Source organism: Carcharodon carcharias, chromosome 11, assembly GCF_017639515.1.
Source record: "Carcharodon carcharias isolate sCarCar2 chromosome 11, sCarCar2.pri, whole genome shotgun sequence".
Taxonomy (NCBI): domain Eukaryota; kingdom Metazoa; phylum Chordata; class Chondrichthyes; order Lamniformes; family Lamnidae; genus Carcharodon; species Carcharodon carcharias.
Window position 1 is genome coordinate 77094616 of NC_054477.1, and position 18362 is coordinate 77112977.

The 18362-nt window shown below is 38.0% G+C and overlaps 1 protein-coding gene across 2 annotated transcripts in view; it reads right to left on the bottom strand.

Moving 5' to 3' along the window:
- The window catches only part of eif5b (eukaryotic translation initiation factor 5B), a 116721-nt gene that overhangs the window by 21120 nt on the left and 77239 nt on the right, over window positions 1-18362 (bottom strand). For both annotated transcript variants that reach the window (XM_041199196.1, XM_041199195.1), the window contains exons 15-20: window positions 15449-15580; window positions 13042-13224; window positions 7090-7251; window positions 5144-5275; window positions 1670-1801; window positions 1496-1572 (exon numbers count right to left, since the gene is read on the bottom strand). In XM_041199196.1, coding sequence (XP_041055130.1) covers window positions 1496-1572; window positions 1670-1801; window positions 5144-5275; window positions 7090-7251; window positions 13042-13224; window positions 15449-15580 — 818 coding nt within the window. The remainder of the gene's footprint in view (window positions 1-1495; window positions 1573-1669; window positions 1802-5143; window positions 5276-7089; window positions 7252-13041; window positions 13225-15448; window positions 15581-18362) is intronic.

The following is an 18362-nucleotide window of genomic DNA, read 5'->3' on the forward strand; positions in this document are numbered from 1 at the left end:
TGCATGATTCATTAGGACACAAAATAGTATATGCAAGTGTCATGAAACTAACATTTTTTTCATTATATTATCTTGGTTTATTGTAAAGTAGGTTTATGGGTGTGAGTGTTGGTGATTGTGTGTAGCTGATTTAATTGAATTAGAGTCAGATAGACTGCAAGCTTGAAATTATCAAAATAAGTTAGGGGTAAAAGCCGTTTGAAATGCTAATGAATTAACATGAATGAGGGCTTAGCATATAAGGTGTGAAGGAAATTTGTATTTTCAGGTAAATTAAGAGTTATTTGTGTTTCAAAGGGATGATTGGACCTTAACAATTAAAGTAAGCAAGGCCAAGCAGTGTGTGATTATTTTTCTCAAAGGTACTGACCAAATTGGCAACATGAAATATTTTTATATTATGGGAAAAGTACATTTCCAAAGACATATAGAACAATAGAATTTACAGATTAAAAGAGAGAAGGCTATGTTGTGGGGCCATGTAAGATCTAAGAGGACTATGTAAACAGCCTTGGGGAAGCCTCCAGCCACTTTAGCAGATGTCTGATGTGCCCAGTAACCAAAGGCGAAGGAAAGCTTTTGGAATTCCATTGTTGAGTGGGCGCTGTGTAAACATGCTGGCTTGCTATTTAAATTTAAGATCTATTTTGGACTATTGCCTTAAAGGGAGTGTGTAGTTGGTAGTCAGGTTAATTAAGAATTTTGGGATTTGTTATAGTATTAAGTAACTGTAATCTTATGTATGTGCTTGACATCTTTTCTTTTGTTAATAAATGTTTTAATTTAGTCTTATTAAAATCTCTAAAGGCATTAGGGGACTCAACACTTCTGAATTCAGTGTACAAATCTTCTCATAATAAATACAAATTGCAAAACCTTTGTGATAGTGTGGCCAAGTTCATCTGGCACACATCACCTGCTGTATCATAACACAAGCAACAGAGCCAGCTTCAGCAGGCCAAAAGGGAATAATGTATTATATATTCATTTATTTATTTAATAAATCTGCTTAATACTTCAAAAACTAGGATGAGGTCTGATGTAATGTTATTATTTATCAAGGACTTAAGATAAATTTTGAATATCTACAGTTTCTTAAAAACAAATGCCTCTTTTCTGTTCATCATCCAATGCAATTCCACAGGTTTTCTTAAACAGTACAGCTAGTAAAGTCACATTTGAAGACATAGGGAAATTGAACTCTTCTTTGAGCAATCTAAGCTTTTACAACCAAGAAAAATTGACAGCAAAGAATGGTTTAAAAACAGATAGTACAGAAAAACTGAATCTGAGCTTTGGATTTCTGAATTAGTGCCATTGGAACTCTGGACGTCACTTCTCACATTAAAAAAAGTGTTTGCAACAGTAGAGCAATGACTAGTTAAAGGTACCAATCTTCAGGACTTTGCTCTGTACTTTAAATAAATCAGCACGAGGCAAAGGCTTTTTTAAATAAAATGTCTGGTTTATTGCAACAATTCTGTTTCGCACTTACTGAGGGTCATGCTCAAGCATTGCTGAAGCTTTCATCACATCCTTCTTATGGACAGGTCCAATGTTAATTCCAGCATACTACGAAAGAAAAATAAAAAGAGATAGATTTAGTTTTATCATTATTGAAGTTAAATCAAAGTGGAAAACTGTAGAGATTTTAAGTTCTAATACTTACAGGCACACTTGATGCCCGAAGATATTCTAAGAGTGCCTCCAAAGAGCCCAATGTAGAGGCTTGTACATAAACACCTTTTTCCTCAAGTTTAATAGAATTCAGTGTTTGCTTCAGTTCATGTTCTAGTTCATCCTGTTAACAGTAGCATGATGGGACAGCAAATTACATTCTAGTCACATTTTCAAATGTATCTACAATTAATGTGTGATGTGATTGTTAAAGATAAAAGTGGGCACGTATAATTAAAGTTGTAAGAAAATAGATATTTCCAAATACACTCACTCTATTTATTGATCTAGTTTCTCTTAAACTTGCACCACAATGGTTGTGCAAATGTATTCCTAATTATATACCAGCATCAATGCAGAACAAAGTGCGCACAACATGAATGTCAATACCCAAAAGGTGCTACTTTCCAAAGTTAAAAAAGTATATATTATGGTTCTTACAATACAATCTTACACGGCTAAAACGGCACTAAATCAATGTACTGGGTTTCTTTTGGAAAAATTAAACAACTGGCTCAAGCACACAGGTGTGCAATATGTCGTGGAGCCAACCAGGGAGCAGGTTATTCTGGATTTAGCTTTGTGTAATGAGATGGGATTAATTAATGATCTCATAGTAAAGGATCCTCTAGGGAAGAATGATCATAGCATGCTAGAATTTCAAGTTCAGTTTGAGAGTGAGAAACTTGAGTCCCACACTAGTGTTCTGGAGTTAAACAAAGGTAACTACATAGGTATGAGGACAGATTTGACCCTAGTGGACTGGGCAAGAAGACTAAAAGGTAAGACAGTTGATGAACAGTGGCAGATATTTAAGGAGATATTCAATTCCTCCCAAGTAAAATATATCCCAATAAGGAAGAAAGATGGTGAGAGGGTGAAAAAGCATCCATGGCTAAGCAAGAAAGTGAAAGATAACGTAAAGGCAAAAACTAAGGCATACCAAATTGCAAAGGCCAGTGGCAGGCTGGAAGATTAGGAAACTTTTAAAGGTCAACAAAGGGCTAAAAAAATAATAAAAAGAGCAAAGGTAAATTATGAAAGAAAACTAGCACAAAATGTAAAAATTGATAGCAAAAGCTTCTACAAGTATATAAAAGGAAAGAGAGTAGCTAAAGTAAATGTTGGTCCCTTGGAGGATGAGGCTGGGGAGTTAATAGTGGGGAACACAGAAATGGCAGAGACGCTTAATTAATATTTTGCCCTAGTTTTCACAGTGGAGGACACTAGTACCACCCCAATAGTAACAGGTAGTGCAGAGGATACAGAGAAGGAGGAACTTAGAACAATCACCATCCCTAGAGAAAAAGTACTGAGAAAACTATTGGGATTAAAGGGTGACAAGTCTCCAAGACCTGATGGCCTACATCCCAGGGTCCTAAAGGAAGTGGCAGCGGAGATAGTGGATGCATTAAATCCCTGAATTCTGGAAAAGTTCCAGTGGATTGGAAAAATGGTAATATAACGCCCTTATTCAAAAAGTAGTGGGGGGGGGGGGGTGCAGAAAGTAGGAAACTATAAACCAGTTAGTTTAACGTCTGTCATTGGGAAATTGTTGGAATCCATTATTGAGGAAGTAGTAATGGGGTAATTGGAAAGTCAAAATGCAATCCATCAGAGTCAGCATGGTTTTATGAAGAGCAAATCATGTTTGACTAATTTGCTAGAGTTCTTTTAAGATGCGACAAGCAAAGTGGATAATGGGGATCCTGTAGATGCAGTATATCTGGACTTCCAGAAGGCCTTTGATAAAGGAGCCGTACAAAAGATTAACACACAAGATAAAATCACGGAGTTAGGGGTAATATATTAGCTTGGATAGAGGATTGGCCAACCAACAGAAAGCAGAAAGTCAGGATAAATGGGTCTTTTTCTGGATGGCAAGCTGTAACTAGTGGGGTGCCATAGGGTTCGGTCCTTGGGCCCCAACTATTTACAATCTATAGTAATGACTTGGATTCAGGGAAAGAAGGTACTATAGCTAAATTTGCAGATGACACCAAAATAGGTGGGAAAGTAAGTTGCAAGGAAGAAATAAGAAATTTACAAATGAATATGGACAGTTTAAGTGAATGGGCCAAAATTTGGCAGACGGAGTTTAACGTGGATAAGTGTGAGGTTATCCATTTTGATCGGAAGAATAAAAAGGCGACTTATTATTTAAATGGAGAGAAACTTCAGAATGCTTCAGTGCAGAGGGATCTGGGTGTCCTCGTGCATGAATCGCTGAAAGCTAGTATGCAGGTACAGCAGGTAATAAGGAAGGCAAATGGAATTTTGGCATTTATTGCTAAAGGGATAGAGTATAAAAATAGGGAATAGCTGTTGCAACTGTAAAAGGCATTGGTGAGACCGCACCTGAAGTACTGTGCACAGTTTTGGTCCCCTTACTTGAGGAAGGATGTAGCTGCACTGGAGGCGGTTCAGAGGAGGTTCACTAGATTTATTCCAGAGATGCGGGGCTTGTCTTATGAGGAGAGATTGAGCAGTTTAGGCCTACAGTTTAGAAGGATGAGAGGAGATCTAATTGAGGTATATAAGATGCTAAAGGGGATAGACAAAGTAGATGTGGAGCGGATGTTTCCCCTTGTGGGGCATTCTAGAATGAGGCGCCATAGTTTTAGGCTAAGGGGTGGTAGATTTAAATTAGAAGTGAGGAAGAATTACTTTTCTCAAAGGGTCATGAATCTGTGGAATTCACTACCTCAGAGTGCAGTGAAGGCCGGGACGCTGAATAAATTTGAGGAGATAGGCAGATTTTTAATTAGTAATGGGTTGAAAGGTTATGCGGAGAGGGCGGGAAATAGGAGTTGAGGCCGAAATGAGATCAGCCATGATCACAATGAATGGCGGGGCAGGCTCGAGGGGCTGAATTGCCTACTCCTGCTCCTAGTTCTTCTGTTATGTTAAGCAGCAGAAGGCAATATTCTAAATTTACAACCACTGGATACCATGTAGTAGGGGATTGTTATGGTTTTCCATCAAGCAGCTTTTAATTTTAAAATGAACTCATGATTCACAAGAAAAGAAAAGAAAATTGCAGCTCATTTAGTGCAACTGCATATCTTAACCTGAACAGTAGTTACTGCACAGGATATTCAAAAAACCATAAGCAAGACCAATGAAAGTAAACTAAATACTGTTTGTTATGTTTATATAGGGAAGTTGGAAATTACTGAGGCAGTAGTTCTGAAAGATACCCATTTAATCAAAATGATCTATCTGGGGTGAAGTATCACTTTAAAAAATCTGGGTTTAAAAAATACAGAAACCAAGTGCGCACACTGCGGAGGGAAATGGTGCAGATTTTAAACACAAGAACATTAAATAGATAAATGTATTGATTTTGTTGTACGTAATTGAATTTTTATACACACACGATTCTCAAGAGATTGCAACTGTTCTTAAAATTTACCAGACTAAGTTTCTACGTACTGGTAATGTTTTAAGACAATCAAATTCAAACCTTTAGGACCGCTATTTCATCATCCTTGTGGGCTATTAATAGTGGTAAACCTGCAAGGGATTTCTCCAGATCTTTAGCAAGAACTTTCACACCTTGTGCAGCCCAGACTTCCTTTTGCTTCTCATACTGATTCTGAGGGAAAAGAAACATATCAAAATCATTGTAAAGCCAAAACTTCATTACATAATCATTCTACATTATTTTTTTAGGGAGAGGCAGAGGCAGGCAAGAGCAACAATTACATTGGCTAAAATGACATGACATGCTTTCTTTTAACCATACACTAAAACCACAACTCTTCTGTTGGCTTCCTCTTAAAAATATCAGTCAAATTAACCAAAAGAAGGTCACAGTGCACTTTCATAAGGGGTCATTAGACAGTAGTGCTCAGGAACAATATGCTGTTTGATTTTCTTCTTCCTAACACAGGGCAATTATATTAGGTCCATTACTACCCAGCCTGAGGTCAGCTAGCTCAATTGTGCCAACAGGAAAGCTCAATTTCAGTTTTAATTCTCATTTGCTTATTGTTTAGTCAAATATTCAAGATACCAATTCAGGGCATCCTCTCCAAAAATTCCTGCAATGGGAATTTGCTGAAATAGTTAGCGGTAAAATCAACATATTGCCAATACAATGAACTCTGTCAAATGTTCTGAGATAAAGAGCTTGTACTCAAAAAAATTAATGCTCAGAGCTACTAACTGTTAGCATAAAATTACTTTGCAACCTACTGCTTTAATCTTGAGTCAATTTAATGTTACACTGATGTTGTATATTGATGCTATGGTTTAATATATTTTGCATGATGTTACTGTACCCCCCTCCCAACATAAAAAAAATTGCTTTTGAAGGCTTCATTTATCAAGAATAGGAAAGGAATTCAATATACCCCATGCAACCATTTTAATGCATTAAACTTTGATATTCCAGAGTTAACCATTACAACTAAAACTGACTTATGATATGGAAATTATGATCAACAAAACAATTAAAGTTTTTTTGAAGATATAACCAGCAGAGTAGATAAGTGGAGATAGTGTTTTTGGATTTTAAAAAAAATTCAGTAAGGTGCCAAGAAAAGGTTATCATATATTTTTTAAAAACTATGACATATGGCATTGGGCAATATATTAGCTTGGTTAAGGTTTGATTAACAGACAGAAAACGAAGTAGAAATACATGCATCATTTCCAGGTGGAGTAGTGTAAGGATCAGTGTTTGGGCCTCAACTATTTACAATCTATATCTTATACTCATTTAAAATATACTTTTCAGTAGGTTTAAATTCTCTTGTCCAGCTGACCTGATTTACTTTAATGAATTAATCTGGGTTCCGCTGAGAGTATTTATTCCATTTAATATTTTATATACTTTAGTGAGCATCCCCTTAACTCTCTCTCTTCAATGGATTCTGGAACTTAATATTCACTTTATTCATGGCTCATATTTAAAATTATGTTTATTCTTGCATTTCCTCATCCAATCATGACCAATGTATGCATAAGCCTTTTTGAGGCAATTACCAAAATATAACTATTTTCCTCATCATGTTAATTCCATAGAATCAAATTAGTATGTTTGGCCAAATGTTTGTTTTGTTAATTAGAAATTTGACAAGAGAATATCACAAAGTCATTTTGCTTCATGAATTTATTCCTATCAAAATCACAAGTGTCGGTGTACACAGATGTAGATAGTTTCCAGTTCAACTAATACAGAAAAGTCTGCTGAAAATTATTTCAATAGATTTTGAAAAGATGTGATTTGAAATTTGGTAATTTGAAGAGTGAATGGGAAAGACAAATAGCACTTTGTGATGGCATAATGTGACCATAAAAGCCTTTAACATGCAAGTGTCACATAACTAAGGTTTATTATAATGCTATACAGAAATATAGTAGGTAAAACATTAACTTTTTATATAATAGCATTATTTTCCGTACTTTTACTCTCAATTCTTTGAGAGGTGGTGGTAACAGGAGACCTCTGATCTGTGTAACTATAGGGCCTTCAACACCAGGGACAATAATAGTATCTCCTTCCTTCATATTACCATTGATTAGAATCACATCAATAGTCGTTCCCATTCCAGGAAGTGCTTTTACCTGAAAAAAAAAACATCCGAACAAAAAGACACAAATTTACTATTGCATAATATATTTTTGGTTACTGCCATAAAGTCTATTCTGGGTCATTCCTTCATGTTAATGTTCCTTTTTCCAAAAACTGTTCACTCGCAATATAGTTCGCAACATAAGCAGCCCTCTGGATTTTGCCAATCTCTGATTATCTGCTTAGATATTAAAATCTAGGGTGAACTGGATATTGTCGCCACCTGAGTGGAGGACGAGCATCAACTTCACTCAGTTGCTAGTACTCTCACCAGTGAAAGTCAAGAATTCAAGCCCACTATAGTGCTTGAACACATGCCCTGAAATGATACTTCAATGCAGTGAATATTGCATGGTTGGCAGTGCCATTTTTCAACAAAGATGTAAAATCACCTGCCTATTCATCCAGGTGGATGCAAAAAAAAATCCTCTGGCACCATTTGAAGAGATGCAGGGAATCTCCCGATGTCCTGACAACATCCTCTGACCACACCTTCCCAAACATCAATACGAATAGATTAGTTTCTCATTCATTTCATGTGCAATTTGTGGAACTTTGCTGTGCACACATACATTGTCATGTTTGTCTACACAACAATGGCTGCATTTCAGAAAATAATTCTTTGGATATAAAATATCTTAGGATATCCTGAAGATGTGATATAGCATTACATAAATGCAAAAGATTACTTCCTTTCTTAAGCCTTTTACAATCTTTCCTCCGGTGTCCACACGTACATTTTCCATCAAATGTCAGCTGATAATAGTCAGTCAGAAGGAACACTGCCTGACTATTTCTTATCTTGGGAAATTTTCTCAAAATATATTTCATAAAATTACTTTACAATACAATTCAAATGTGGTTATACATAAAGCACATTACAGATCAATTGGTTAAATACAGTAATTGACATGGTAAGGTACCTCATTCCACTTATAATGCAAATTGCACCTACATCTACATTTCAATTAAGCACTTTTTGATGCAAACAGTCCAAGGTGTGCTATGTCAGAAAGGCCCAATAAGGTAGCCTTTCCCCACTGAGCTGCTGCAGCAGCCAGCTTCATCAAGCTTCAGTGCATGCTTCAATATGGAGGTCTTATAGCTCAATAGGTAGTGCCCTTGCATTTGAGCCAGAAACTCAGGGGTCAAGTCCCACTCCAGGACTTGCTTGCCATGGAAGGAATATTCATGACCTGCTTCAACAAGTTGGTAATCAGCCTGCTAATCCTTCCAACACTTCCCCACTATTGCCCCTCCAAAAGAGTTGGGGGGGGGGGGGGGTGGGTGGTGGTGATGGAGAAATGTGCACAGCATGGAAACCAACAACCCACTGCACATACTTTTTGACCTTGAAATATACCAGTCACAAAACTTAAATGCAGATAGCTCCGTGCTCTGTAAGATTAGAAAGGTTCAGGCAGACCAAAGACATCTTTAACTGAGTTAATGGCCTTCTAGCCACAGTTGATGTTTGTCCTGGTGCACTTCCCTGGGAACAGTCTACAGAACGCAAAATCTGTATTATGGATCTAATTTGGATGAACATAGACAAAAACCACTGCATTTTTTTTCCACACTATCTTTGCAAACAAGCATTCCAGACGGAAATGGGTGACAGTCTCTTCTCCACAACAGCCAGGTGCGAGGTCAGGTTTGACAGGAAAGGCCCTGCTCACCACCAGCCAAGTTACGTCTTTTGCTTCTTGTAAAGCTCTTGCGATGAGGCATTCTGCCAAAAGACTTTGATAGCCTGATCAGAGCACCATCTGACAGGATCCACCATCTCCCTTTTCTGCAGAGCCTTGAGAACATTACATGCAGAACACCAAGATAAAAGCAAAATACTGTGGATGCTGGAAATCTGAAACAAAAACAAAAATAGCTGGAAAAACTCAGCAGCTCCGACAGCATTTGTGGATAGGAATACAGTTAACGTTTCGAGTCCGTATGACTCTTCAGCAGATGCTGTCAGACCTGCTGAGTTTTTCCAGCTATTTTTGTTACGTGCAGACCACTGCCTGATTGACGTGAGCAAAGATGTTTTTCTTCAGCTTTTCTACTAGCAGCAGGTGGTATGGCATAGCCTAGCCAGCTGAAAGCAGTGGTCCACAGCAGTGTGGCCAGATCCATCCTAACCAACACTTGGTTCAGAAAGAAACTCAGAATTGGGTGACACCTGGTGCATGCACGCAGTGAGTCTATACACAGCCTGATACAGCCCCAGAAAAAGGTGGCAAATAAAGACGAGGGTGAGATTGGGTGCGTTTTCTCTCCCTTTAAGTGGCGATTCATACACTGTGTCCACACAGACACGGTCCATTTCTGATCTCCAGATAAAGTAGAAGATGGCTTATGTGACTGCTGCAGTGCAAGAACAGGGTATGGGCCTGAACTGATGCAACACAAATAATGCCTCACATTTGATGGCCAGGTTCTTACCCACAAATCGGGAGAAAGTGTTATTCACACATTCCCAGTTTCTCTTGATGCAATTCTTGGTCCACACCCCAGCTTCTGCCAGCCAAACATATTCCCAGAACCTTCAGGTAATCTGACTTGATGGGGAAAGGAACTCTTGGCTCAGTGCCCAGACAACGTGGCTTCACTTTTTCTGCTATTTACAATGGTTTCCAAGGCCATTTCTAACTGACCGCAGGTACTCATCAATCTGTAGGCCAATAGTGGATCTGACAAGACAGCAATGTTCTCCATGTACAGGGAGGCCTTGATCCGAGCACCTCCACAGCCTAAGACCTCATGTCTCATCCTTTCTGATAGATACAGCACATGAACAGGGCACAGTAGAGAGGGCAGCCTTGTCTGACTCCAAATTTGACCAGAATGCTTCCCAATTCCCACTGACTGCACTACTGATGTTTGTATCCAGCAGTTGGGTCAAATTGCAGATTCCCTCCCAAAATCTCATTTTGGACAGCATGTCCATCGTGTGAATGTGCAACATTCCTGGTCCAAGCAGATTAAGGTGGCGTCCACCCTCCTATCCTGCACGGACGAGATCATAGCCTCATGCAGGGATATCAGAAATGGGTACAGGGAAGGTCTGATCCAGGTGGATCACCATCTCCAGAGCAGTCTTGACCCAACTAGCGATGACCTTGGACAGAATTTTGTTAAACAGTGAAATACACTGCAATTTTCTGATCTCATCCACCTTACTCTTCTGTCTGTAAGTAAGGATGATAATGATGTCTTTTTCTCATGGATTCTGACATGCTGCTCACCAGAAGTTTATGCTCGTATCCAGTCCCACAGAGTCAAATACAACTTGGCTAGTAACCTGCTTTTTCCCTTTCTTACAATCAGGAGCTACGGCCAACTGTAATACCTTCGGCCAACCTGATTGGGGTTAGTAAATGCAAATTGTAGCTTGGCCTGGTTTCTATGACTTAGTACCACAGTTTGAGTTGCACCAATAAATTATGCTGCCTATGATTCTCCCCACTCGTAACTTGGGTTTATCCTAGCAGCAGGTTCAAAGTGTTAATGAACGTAGATTAGCAACTGTTAATCATGGTAAATTCCAATTCAGGCTGGAAAAGATGGCATTAATTTACTTGGGTTGATAAAAAATACCAAATTACACAACTAGGCAACTATCAGGCTTTGGAATGTTTTTGACCATTTTTCCATAGAAAGGGTCTGGGGAAAAAAACATTTAAATATTGGGCTTTTAAAGCAAAGTATATTCATTTTTAGTTCTAATGAGCTTGTATTCAAGTTGTTTGTCCAAAGTCTGAAAACAATAAGCAATTTGTTGCCCATCTTCTTCACACTCATTGTTGGAATAACCCTAATAACAATCACTCAGCAGAAGCTACGCAGAACAGGTCCAACCCTCTCGGTTATGTGCAGGCAGACAAAAATAGGGATAGCAACATATATTGGATATCATATTTTTAAATAAAAAGCTAAAAGTCAGGTTTTCCTCCAGACTCAGTAAGCTAGAGAGAAGTAATTTTGATGAAATCAAGCACGATGACTAACTGACATGGGAAAGTATAGCATTTTCATTATTTTGTATTATAATACAGCAACATGTTGTAATGATCAAATTAAGTTAGTCTGATCCTAGCTTTTATTTTTATAATTACTGCTGTCAGAGAAATAAAGCAGCTCAACAATTTATATCTGGGCTCCTCTTAGCAAGTCTTAGTCTGCTTTTGGATTGAAGAAGTGCACATGGGAGCATGTTGGAAAGACACAAATATTCAGTTCAGATCATGAAGAGATCCTATTGTTATGTCTCTGAGTTCCACTACCATAGAGTTAGTGCGCAGTATGGGCACATCCCTAAATGCAAGATACTCAGGCTTCAACGGGGGTCACCAGCACAAGGGAAAATCTAAAGTAAGATTTAAAAAGATTCAAGCAAGTTTCCATAATTTGTCAAGATTTCAGAACAAGTATATTTTAATGAACAGAACACTCCAACATTAGTTCCTATCAGTTAACTTTATTTCAAACTTACAGGGGCAACAGTGAATATTTCCATTTAACTCAATCTTCACTAACTGCTTTGAAAAGACAATTCCATAACATACAAGTTCACTTTCGCTGGGTAAAACATCTGGATAAACTGAAACTAGCAGTTTATAAAGCTTTTAGAAATATAGGAACAACATAAAACATTTGTTCTTAATTACCAGTAAACAGAAGAGTTTCCCCACACAAAGAATACATTTAAATTTTGCCTCTCATGATCGAAGGTCACCCCCAAGGTGCTTCCCAGTTAATCATGTGTTTTGAATTGAAGTCACTGTTGTAAAGTAGGAAAATATCTCAGCCAAATTGCATATAGTTAGGTCTAATGAACACCAATGAAACAAATAACCCGATAACCTGTTTTAGTAATGCTAATTGAGAGATAAATGTTGGAATGGGACATCTTCTTGCTCTTCTTCAAATAGCACCAAGCAAGATCCAACCAAGGTGGGAAGCCAGGTCTTAGTTTAGCATACAATCTGAATGATGGCACTTCCCACAGTGGCATACTCCCTCATTACTACACTGAAATTCCAACTTAGATTATGTACTCAAGTCTCTGGAGTGGGGCTTGAATCCACAACATTTTGACTCAGAGGTGAGAACGTCATCACTGAGCCAAGGTTGACAGCTGTTGATAAATCATTCTTTTATATTGCTGCCCATTTAATTAATTAATAAATTAATAAAGTGAATAGATAAAAGATAGAATAAATAAATAAATTGAATAATATGAAAAAGGGTTATCCCAAACTCTCCTGAAAGCTTAGTATGCGCTACTATGCCATATCCTATTCAAACCCTGATCTAAGGTGATTTAACTAAAGCAGTGATTGCAAAACTAGAACTGGTCGTTATATCTCTAAGCTAGCAAAGTAGGGATTGGGGACAAAATGTGGGCAAACAGGATTTTTACTCCTGACAGCTATTCAGTAACCCCTTTGGTAGGATGTGCGTCCATTTGTTGACAGTGATCATGCAAAGGGAGGATCATGTTTGGTTCTGACACCACAACATCAGTAGTATTCTAACACTAACTTTCTAAACTTGCAGATGATGATGATTGGCCACTGCATCAAGGTACCCAAGGGCTGTCTGTGACTTCATCTACTACAGATAAGCCAGCAAAGGAAGGGTGTTGCTTTATTAATTAGCATTTTTTCTGACCTGTACCATTCACCATAAAAGTTAAATTGAGAAATATATTGCTGCAGAATATTTTCTAGGTTGACCTGTAAATTATTTATCTAAGTTTACAGTTGATCTTGAGTGCTTACCTCCATAACTTGAGCTCTTAACTCCACTGAATATGCTAGTCTCTTAGCAAGCATAGTCTGGGTCAGTTCCACCAGCATTGCAATAAGATTTCCCATGCCATCCCCAGTGTGAGCTGATGTAGGGACCAAGGACACAAATGTACGTGGATCTTTGTTCTCAAAGAATAAAGCAGCATTGAGACCCTAAAAATATGATGCATGTTATCCATTAGCAATATACAGATAAATATATGCCCTGTAAAATAGTTCATTCATTAAGATAAAATCACTTCATCCTAACAACTACAGTAAATTTAGTCAAGTTGGCATACAGATGAAAACCAAACACTTAAAATATTAGTGGAGCTCTCATGGGCATGTTGGTTTTTAAAGAAATTCTATCTCAGGATGTAAGGAATGCTGTCAGGCCACATTTCTTTTCCTTCTCCAGTTACTCTGTGGTGGTGATGGCCACTTTTTTGAACCTCTGCAGCCTTGGCTCTAGTAATGCTGTTAAGGAGAGAATTTCAGGATTTAGACCACTAACAAAGGAATTGCAACATATGTCAAAATAAGGTTGGTTTGCAATTTATCCCATGATAATGTAACTCTAGTCTTGTGATAGAGGCCATAAGGCTGGGAGGAGCTGCTGAGAGCAAGCTGGTCATCTTATTCTCTGCAATGCATCCTTTTACTATGTACTCCATTTTAATCTTTTTTCTTTTATATAAATAGCACAAGACAGGAAGTAAGATGCACCAGGCTAGAAGCAGGTACCTAGTATTTAGTTACTAGGGAGGGATACACATGGAGGAGAGGAGGAAAATCTAGGCTACATCCATTTAAAAAGGGGAGAGGGATAAACCTGGAAGCTACAGGTCAATCAGTCCAACGTCGATTATAAGTAAATTTTTAGAGACAATAATCTGACACAAAACTAATTAGCATTTGGAAAAGTATGGGCTAATAAATGAAAGTCAGCATGCATTTGCGAAAGATAAATAGTGTTTGATTAACTTGATCAGTTCTTTGATGAAGTAGCGGAGCTAGTTGATGAGGGCGATGGATGCAGTTGATCTGGTATACATGGACTTCCAAAAGACATTTGACAAAGTATCTCATAATAGGTTTGCTTGCAAAATTAAAGCCTGTGAGATTAAAGGGGCAGTACAGTATGGATACAAAATTGGCTAGAGAGAATGATAGAGTGGTGTCATATATATCCTGGACTTGCGTATATAGGGTATAATTTCAGAGTTTGCAAATATAAAATGAAACTCAAATGCAGTAAACAATTAGCAGCTGAGTGATAGACTTCAAGAGGACATAGACAAGCTGGTGAAATGGGCATACATATGGCAGATGAAATTTAATGCAGAGTATTGAGAAGAATGAAGTGAGGCCATTAATGGTATAATTTTGAAGGGGGTGCAGGAACAGAGAGACCTGGGGCCGTATGGACACAAATTTTTGAAGCTGGCAAGACAAATCGAGAAGGTAGTTTAAAAAAGCATGTGGATCCTTGGCTTTATTAGTAGAGACATACTGTTTAAAAAATAAAATAAAATTAAGGTTCAGCTCCACCTTAAGTACTGTAAGCTGCAGGGCTATGGGCTGGGTGCAGGAAGGTGGGACTAGAAAGGGCACCTGGGTGTTCTCAGGCTGGCATGGACAAGATGGGCCAAATGGCCTCCTTCTGTGCTGTAACTTTTCTATAGTTCTAAGGAATTTATGCTAAACCTTTTATAAAACACTGGTTAGGCCTCAGCTGGAGTAGTGCGTTCATTTCTGGGCTTCACACTTCAGGAAAGATGTCAAGTCCTTGGAAAGAGTGCAAAAGAGATTTACTACAGTAATACCAGGGATGAGGGATATCAGTTATTTGGAGAAACTGGAGAAGGTGGGGTTATTCTTAGAGCAGGAAAGGTTAAGGGGAGATTTTTTTGTTTTAAAGAGGTGTGTAAAAACAAGAATGGCTTTGATAGAGTAACTAAGGCAAAACAGTTCTCAGTAGCAGTAAGGTCAGTAACCAGAGGACACAGATTTAAGGTGATTGGCAAAAGAACCAGAGGCAACATGGAGATTTTTTTTTCTTTAAGGCAGTGAGTTGTTGTGGTCTGAAATGTACTGCCTAAAAAGGTGGTGAAAGCAGAATCAACAATAATATTCAAAAGATTATTGGATACACATTTGTAAGGAAAAAAAAGAAAGGTCTATGGGTAGTGGGCAGTGGAGTGGGATTAATTGGAAACTTCCCCAGAGCTGGCATAGCCAAGATAAGCTGAATACCCAACTGCTGTGCTGTATCTTCTATGAACAGAAGGCATCATGTAGGGAAATAACTTGGCTCAAAACACATTCTGAACATAAACTGAAATGTTCCTGACTTTTTTCCAAAAAAGATACATAACAGAGAAAGTCATAAAACCTGCTGTGCAAATTCCACAATAGTGGATTTAGCTCTCTCGTCAAATTCATCTTTTGTGTTCTTCTTCTGCTTCTTTAATGTGGCAACCACATCCGTATCGGGACTTTTCTTCCAATCATACAGCCTGTCAATCTGGAATGAAAAAAAGACTGACAGAGCTGAAGTATTTATTCAATTACAACAGAACAAGGCACTCACATTTAGTATACAGTGGCAAAATACTTATGGTACAATGATATTACATATCTGCACATGGGTGTGCTAATTGTTCACCTGTTTGTAATGTCTCATCTCAAATAAGGTGCAGCAGCAGCCAAAATAGGTTCACTTTTATGTCACAAAAACAAAAAATGCTGGAAAAACTCAGCAGATCTGACAGCATCTGTGGAGAGAAAGACAGTTAGCATTTTGACTCCGTATGACTCTTCAGAGCTCTGAAGAAGAGTCATACGGACTCGAAATATTAACTCTATCTTTCTCTCCACAGATGCTGTCAGACCTGCTGAGTTTTTCCAGCACTTTTTGTTTTTGTTTCAGATTTCCAGCATACACAGTATTTTGTCTTTACCACTTTTATGTCACTTCCAATTCTTGGCAGTTTGTGAAGTACCAATGTAGTGGACTACCAGTAGTTGGTGAGAAAAGGGTCTACAATGGAACGTTATGTTCCTATGAAAGCTTGGTTGTCAATGACCTAAAGAAAAGATTGGTGCTTTCACACTGGAACTTACTTAAATTTATTAATAAGCAAAGCCCCAAATATGTGAAAACGCCCAACTATAAAACAATTCATCTTCAGCATCCATTGGATCTGAAGTATGATCAAATAAATGGGAATATTTAAAAATGCACCTTTTACCATCACAGTAAATCCTTCCGCTTTGCATGAAGATTGACAACATAATATTTCCAGTTCTTTGTGCATTTGGCTAAAGATTTAAAAAGTAAATTTTGAATGAAAGCAATTCAACAATTTTACACACTTAATATTCAGAATATACATCAATAAAACTGAAAGAACAAGTTGATAAAGTGAGAAAAACTTTATATCACAGGTGTCATAAACCTGGTCCAGTGCAGGGCCAAATGGCCTATACCCACTCCTAATTCATATGTTCATACATTAGTACAAGAGCAAAGTGACAAGGCCATATCTATACGAATTATTGGTTATTCAGCACTTAGAATATTGTATATAGTTTTGGGTGCCTTACTTTAAAAAGCATGCAAAGGCCATAAATAGGCCACAAAATTAGTGAGATGATACCAAAAAAGAGAAGTCTTACTTATGAGGACAACTAGAACAGAGGAAATTAAGGGGCGATATCATAGAAGCTTTTTTTTTAAGATAAAGTAGGTAGGAAATAATATTTCCACTGGTTAGAGTCAGTAGCTAAGTGGGTTAAATTCAAAGAGCAAAAGAATAAGGGGAGATGCTATGACAATTTTTGTTAAATGCAGAAGGTTCTTAGGGCATGGAATGTCCGACCAGAAACTGTGATAAGAGCACAGTGTATAACAGCTTTTAAAAGGAAGTAGATAAACATTTGAAAAATAAAACTAAGAGGGCAAGGTAATAGGACAGAGTGGACAGCTAAGAGAGTTGGCACAGGCTTGATGAACCAAATAACCTCGTTCTGTCCAGTAAATTATCCCAAGTCAGAATCTTTGCTACCATGACGGAGCAAGGGATTAATGTTCAGAGGTACACCATTACTAATAAACAAAAAGACAAGATACATTTTCTTCTACAACAAAAAAATTCTGGAAAAACTCAGCAGGTCCAGCAGCATCTGTGGAGAGAGAAACAGAGTCAACGTTTCGAGTCCATATGACCCTTCTTCAGGTATATTTTCTTCTACTCTGTTCATGAGTAACAGGGGTGCCAGGAAGACAAAGACAGAAAAGGAGGAAAGCAATTAATCTATTTCTACACAGTGGAAATATGCAGGATGGAGGGGGTGGGGGGATGAAGAAGAACACGCAAGACACATCTTTACAAAAAGATGAAGTAGTTCGGAGGCGTGATAACAGAATGGGTAAAATAGGAAAAAAGCAAGTTGTGACAGAAAGATGTTGGAGCCAAGATACAAATAACCAATTGCCTTTTTCTTCCCCTCTATTCATAAGTATAAGATAAGCCAGGATGGAAGGAAATAACTCTCATTGTATAGCAGGAATAGGCCAGGTAGTTCTTCGAGCATGTTCCACCCACCATTCAATTGGATCATGGCTGATCTACACCTCAATTCCATTTACCTATCTCTACTCCATTTCCTTTGATACTTTTATCAAGCATAAATCTATTGGTCTCGGCTTTGTTCCTATAAACCGCAGCATCCAAGGCATTTTGGGGGAGTGATTTCAGATTTCCACTACTCTTTGTGGAGAAAGTACATCCTGATCTCACTCCTAAATGACATGGCTCTAATTTTAAGAAAATGCTTGCGTGTTTGGGACTCCCCTACCAGAGGAAATTGTTTCTCTCTCTATATATTTATATATATATATATATATATATATATATTATAACACATCAAATCTTTTTATTATGTTATACATCTCTATTAGATCAGTCCTCAATTTTCCAGTTAATGTAACCTGTCCTCATAATGCATCCTTTCAAGTCTTGATATCATTCTGGTTAATCTGCACTGTACCTCCCACACGATCTGCAATCCCCTGCACACCTCCCATCCCCCCATAGGCATTGTATGCAGTACTCCAGATAGGGTCTGATCAAGTCTCAGTACATCTTAAGCAGCAGTTGCTCATTTTCAAATTTCAACCCCACTGGGATTCTATTAACTTTCGCATGACTTTTTGCATCAATTTACCAGCTTCTAGTGGTTTGCGTACATGCACACCCAAATCACTTCACTTTCACCGTGAAAATAATATGCCAATGTCGCCT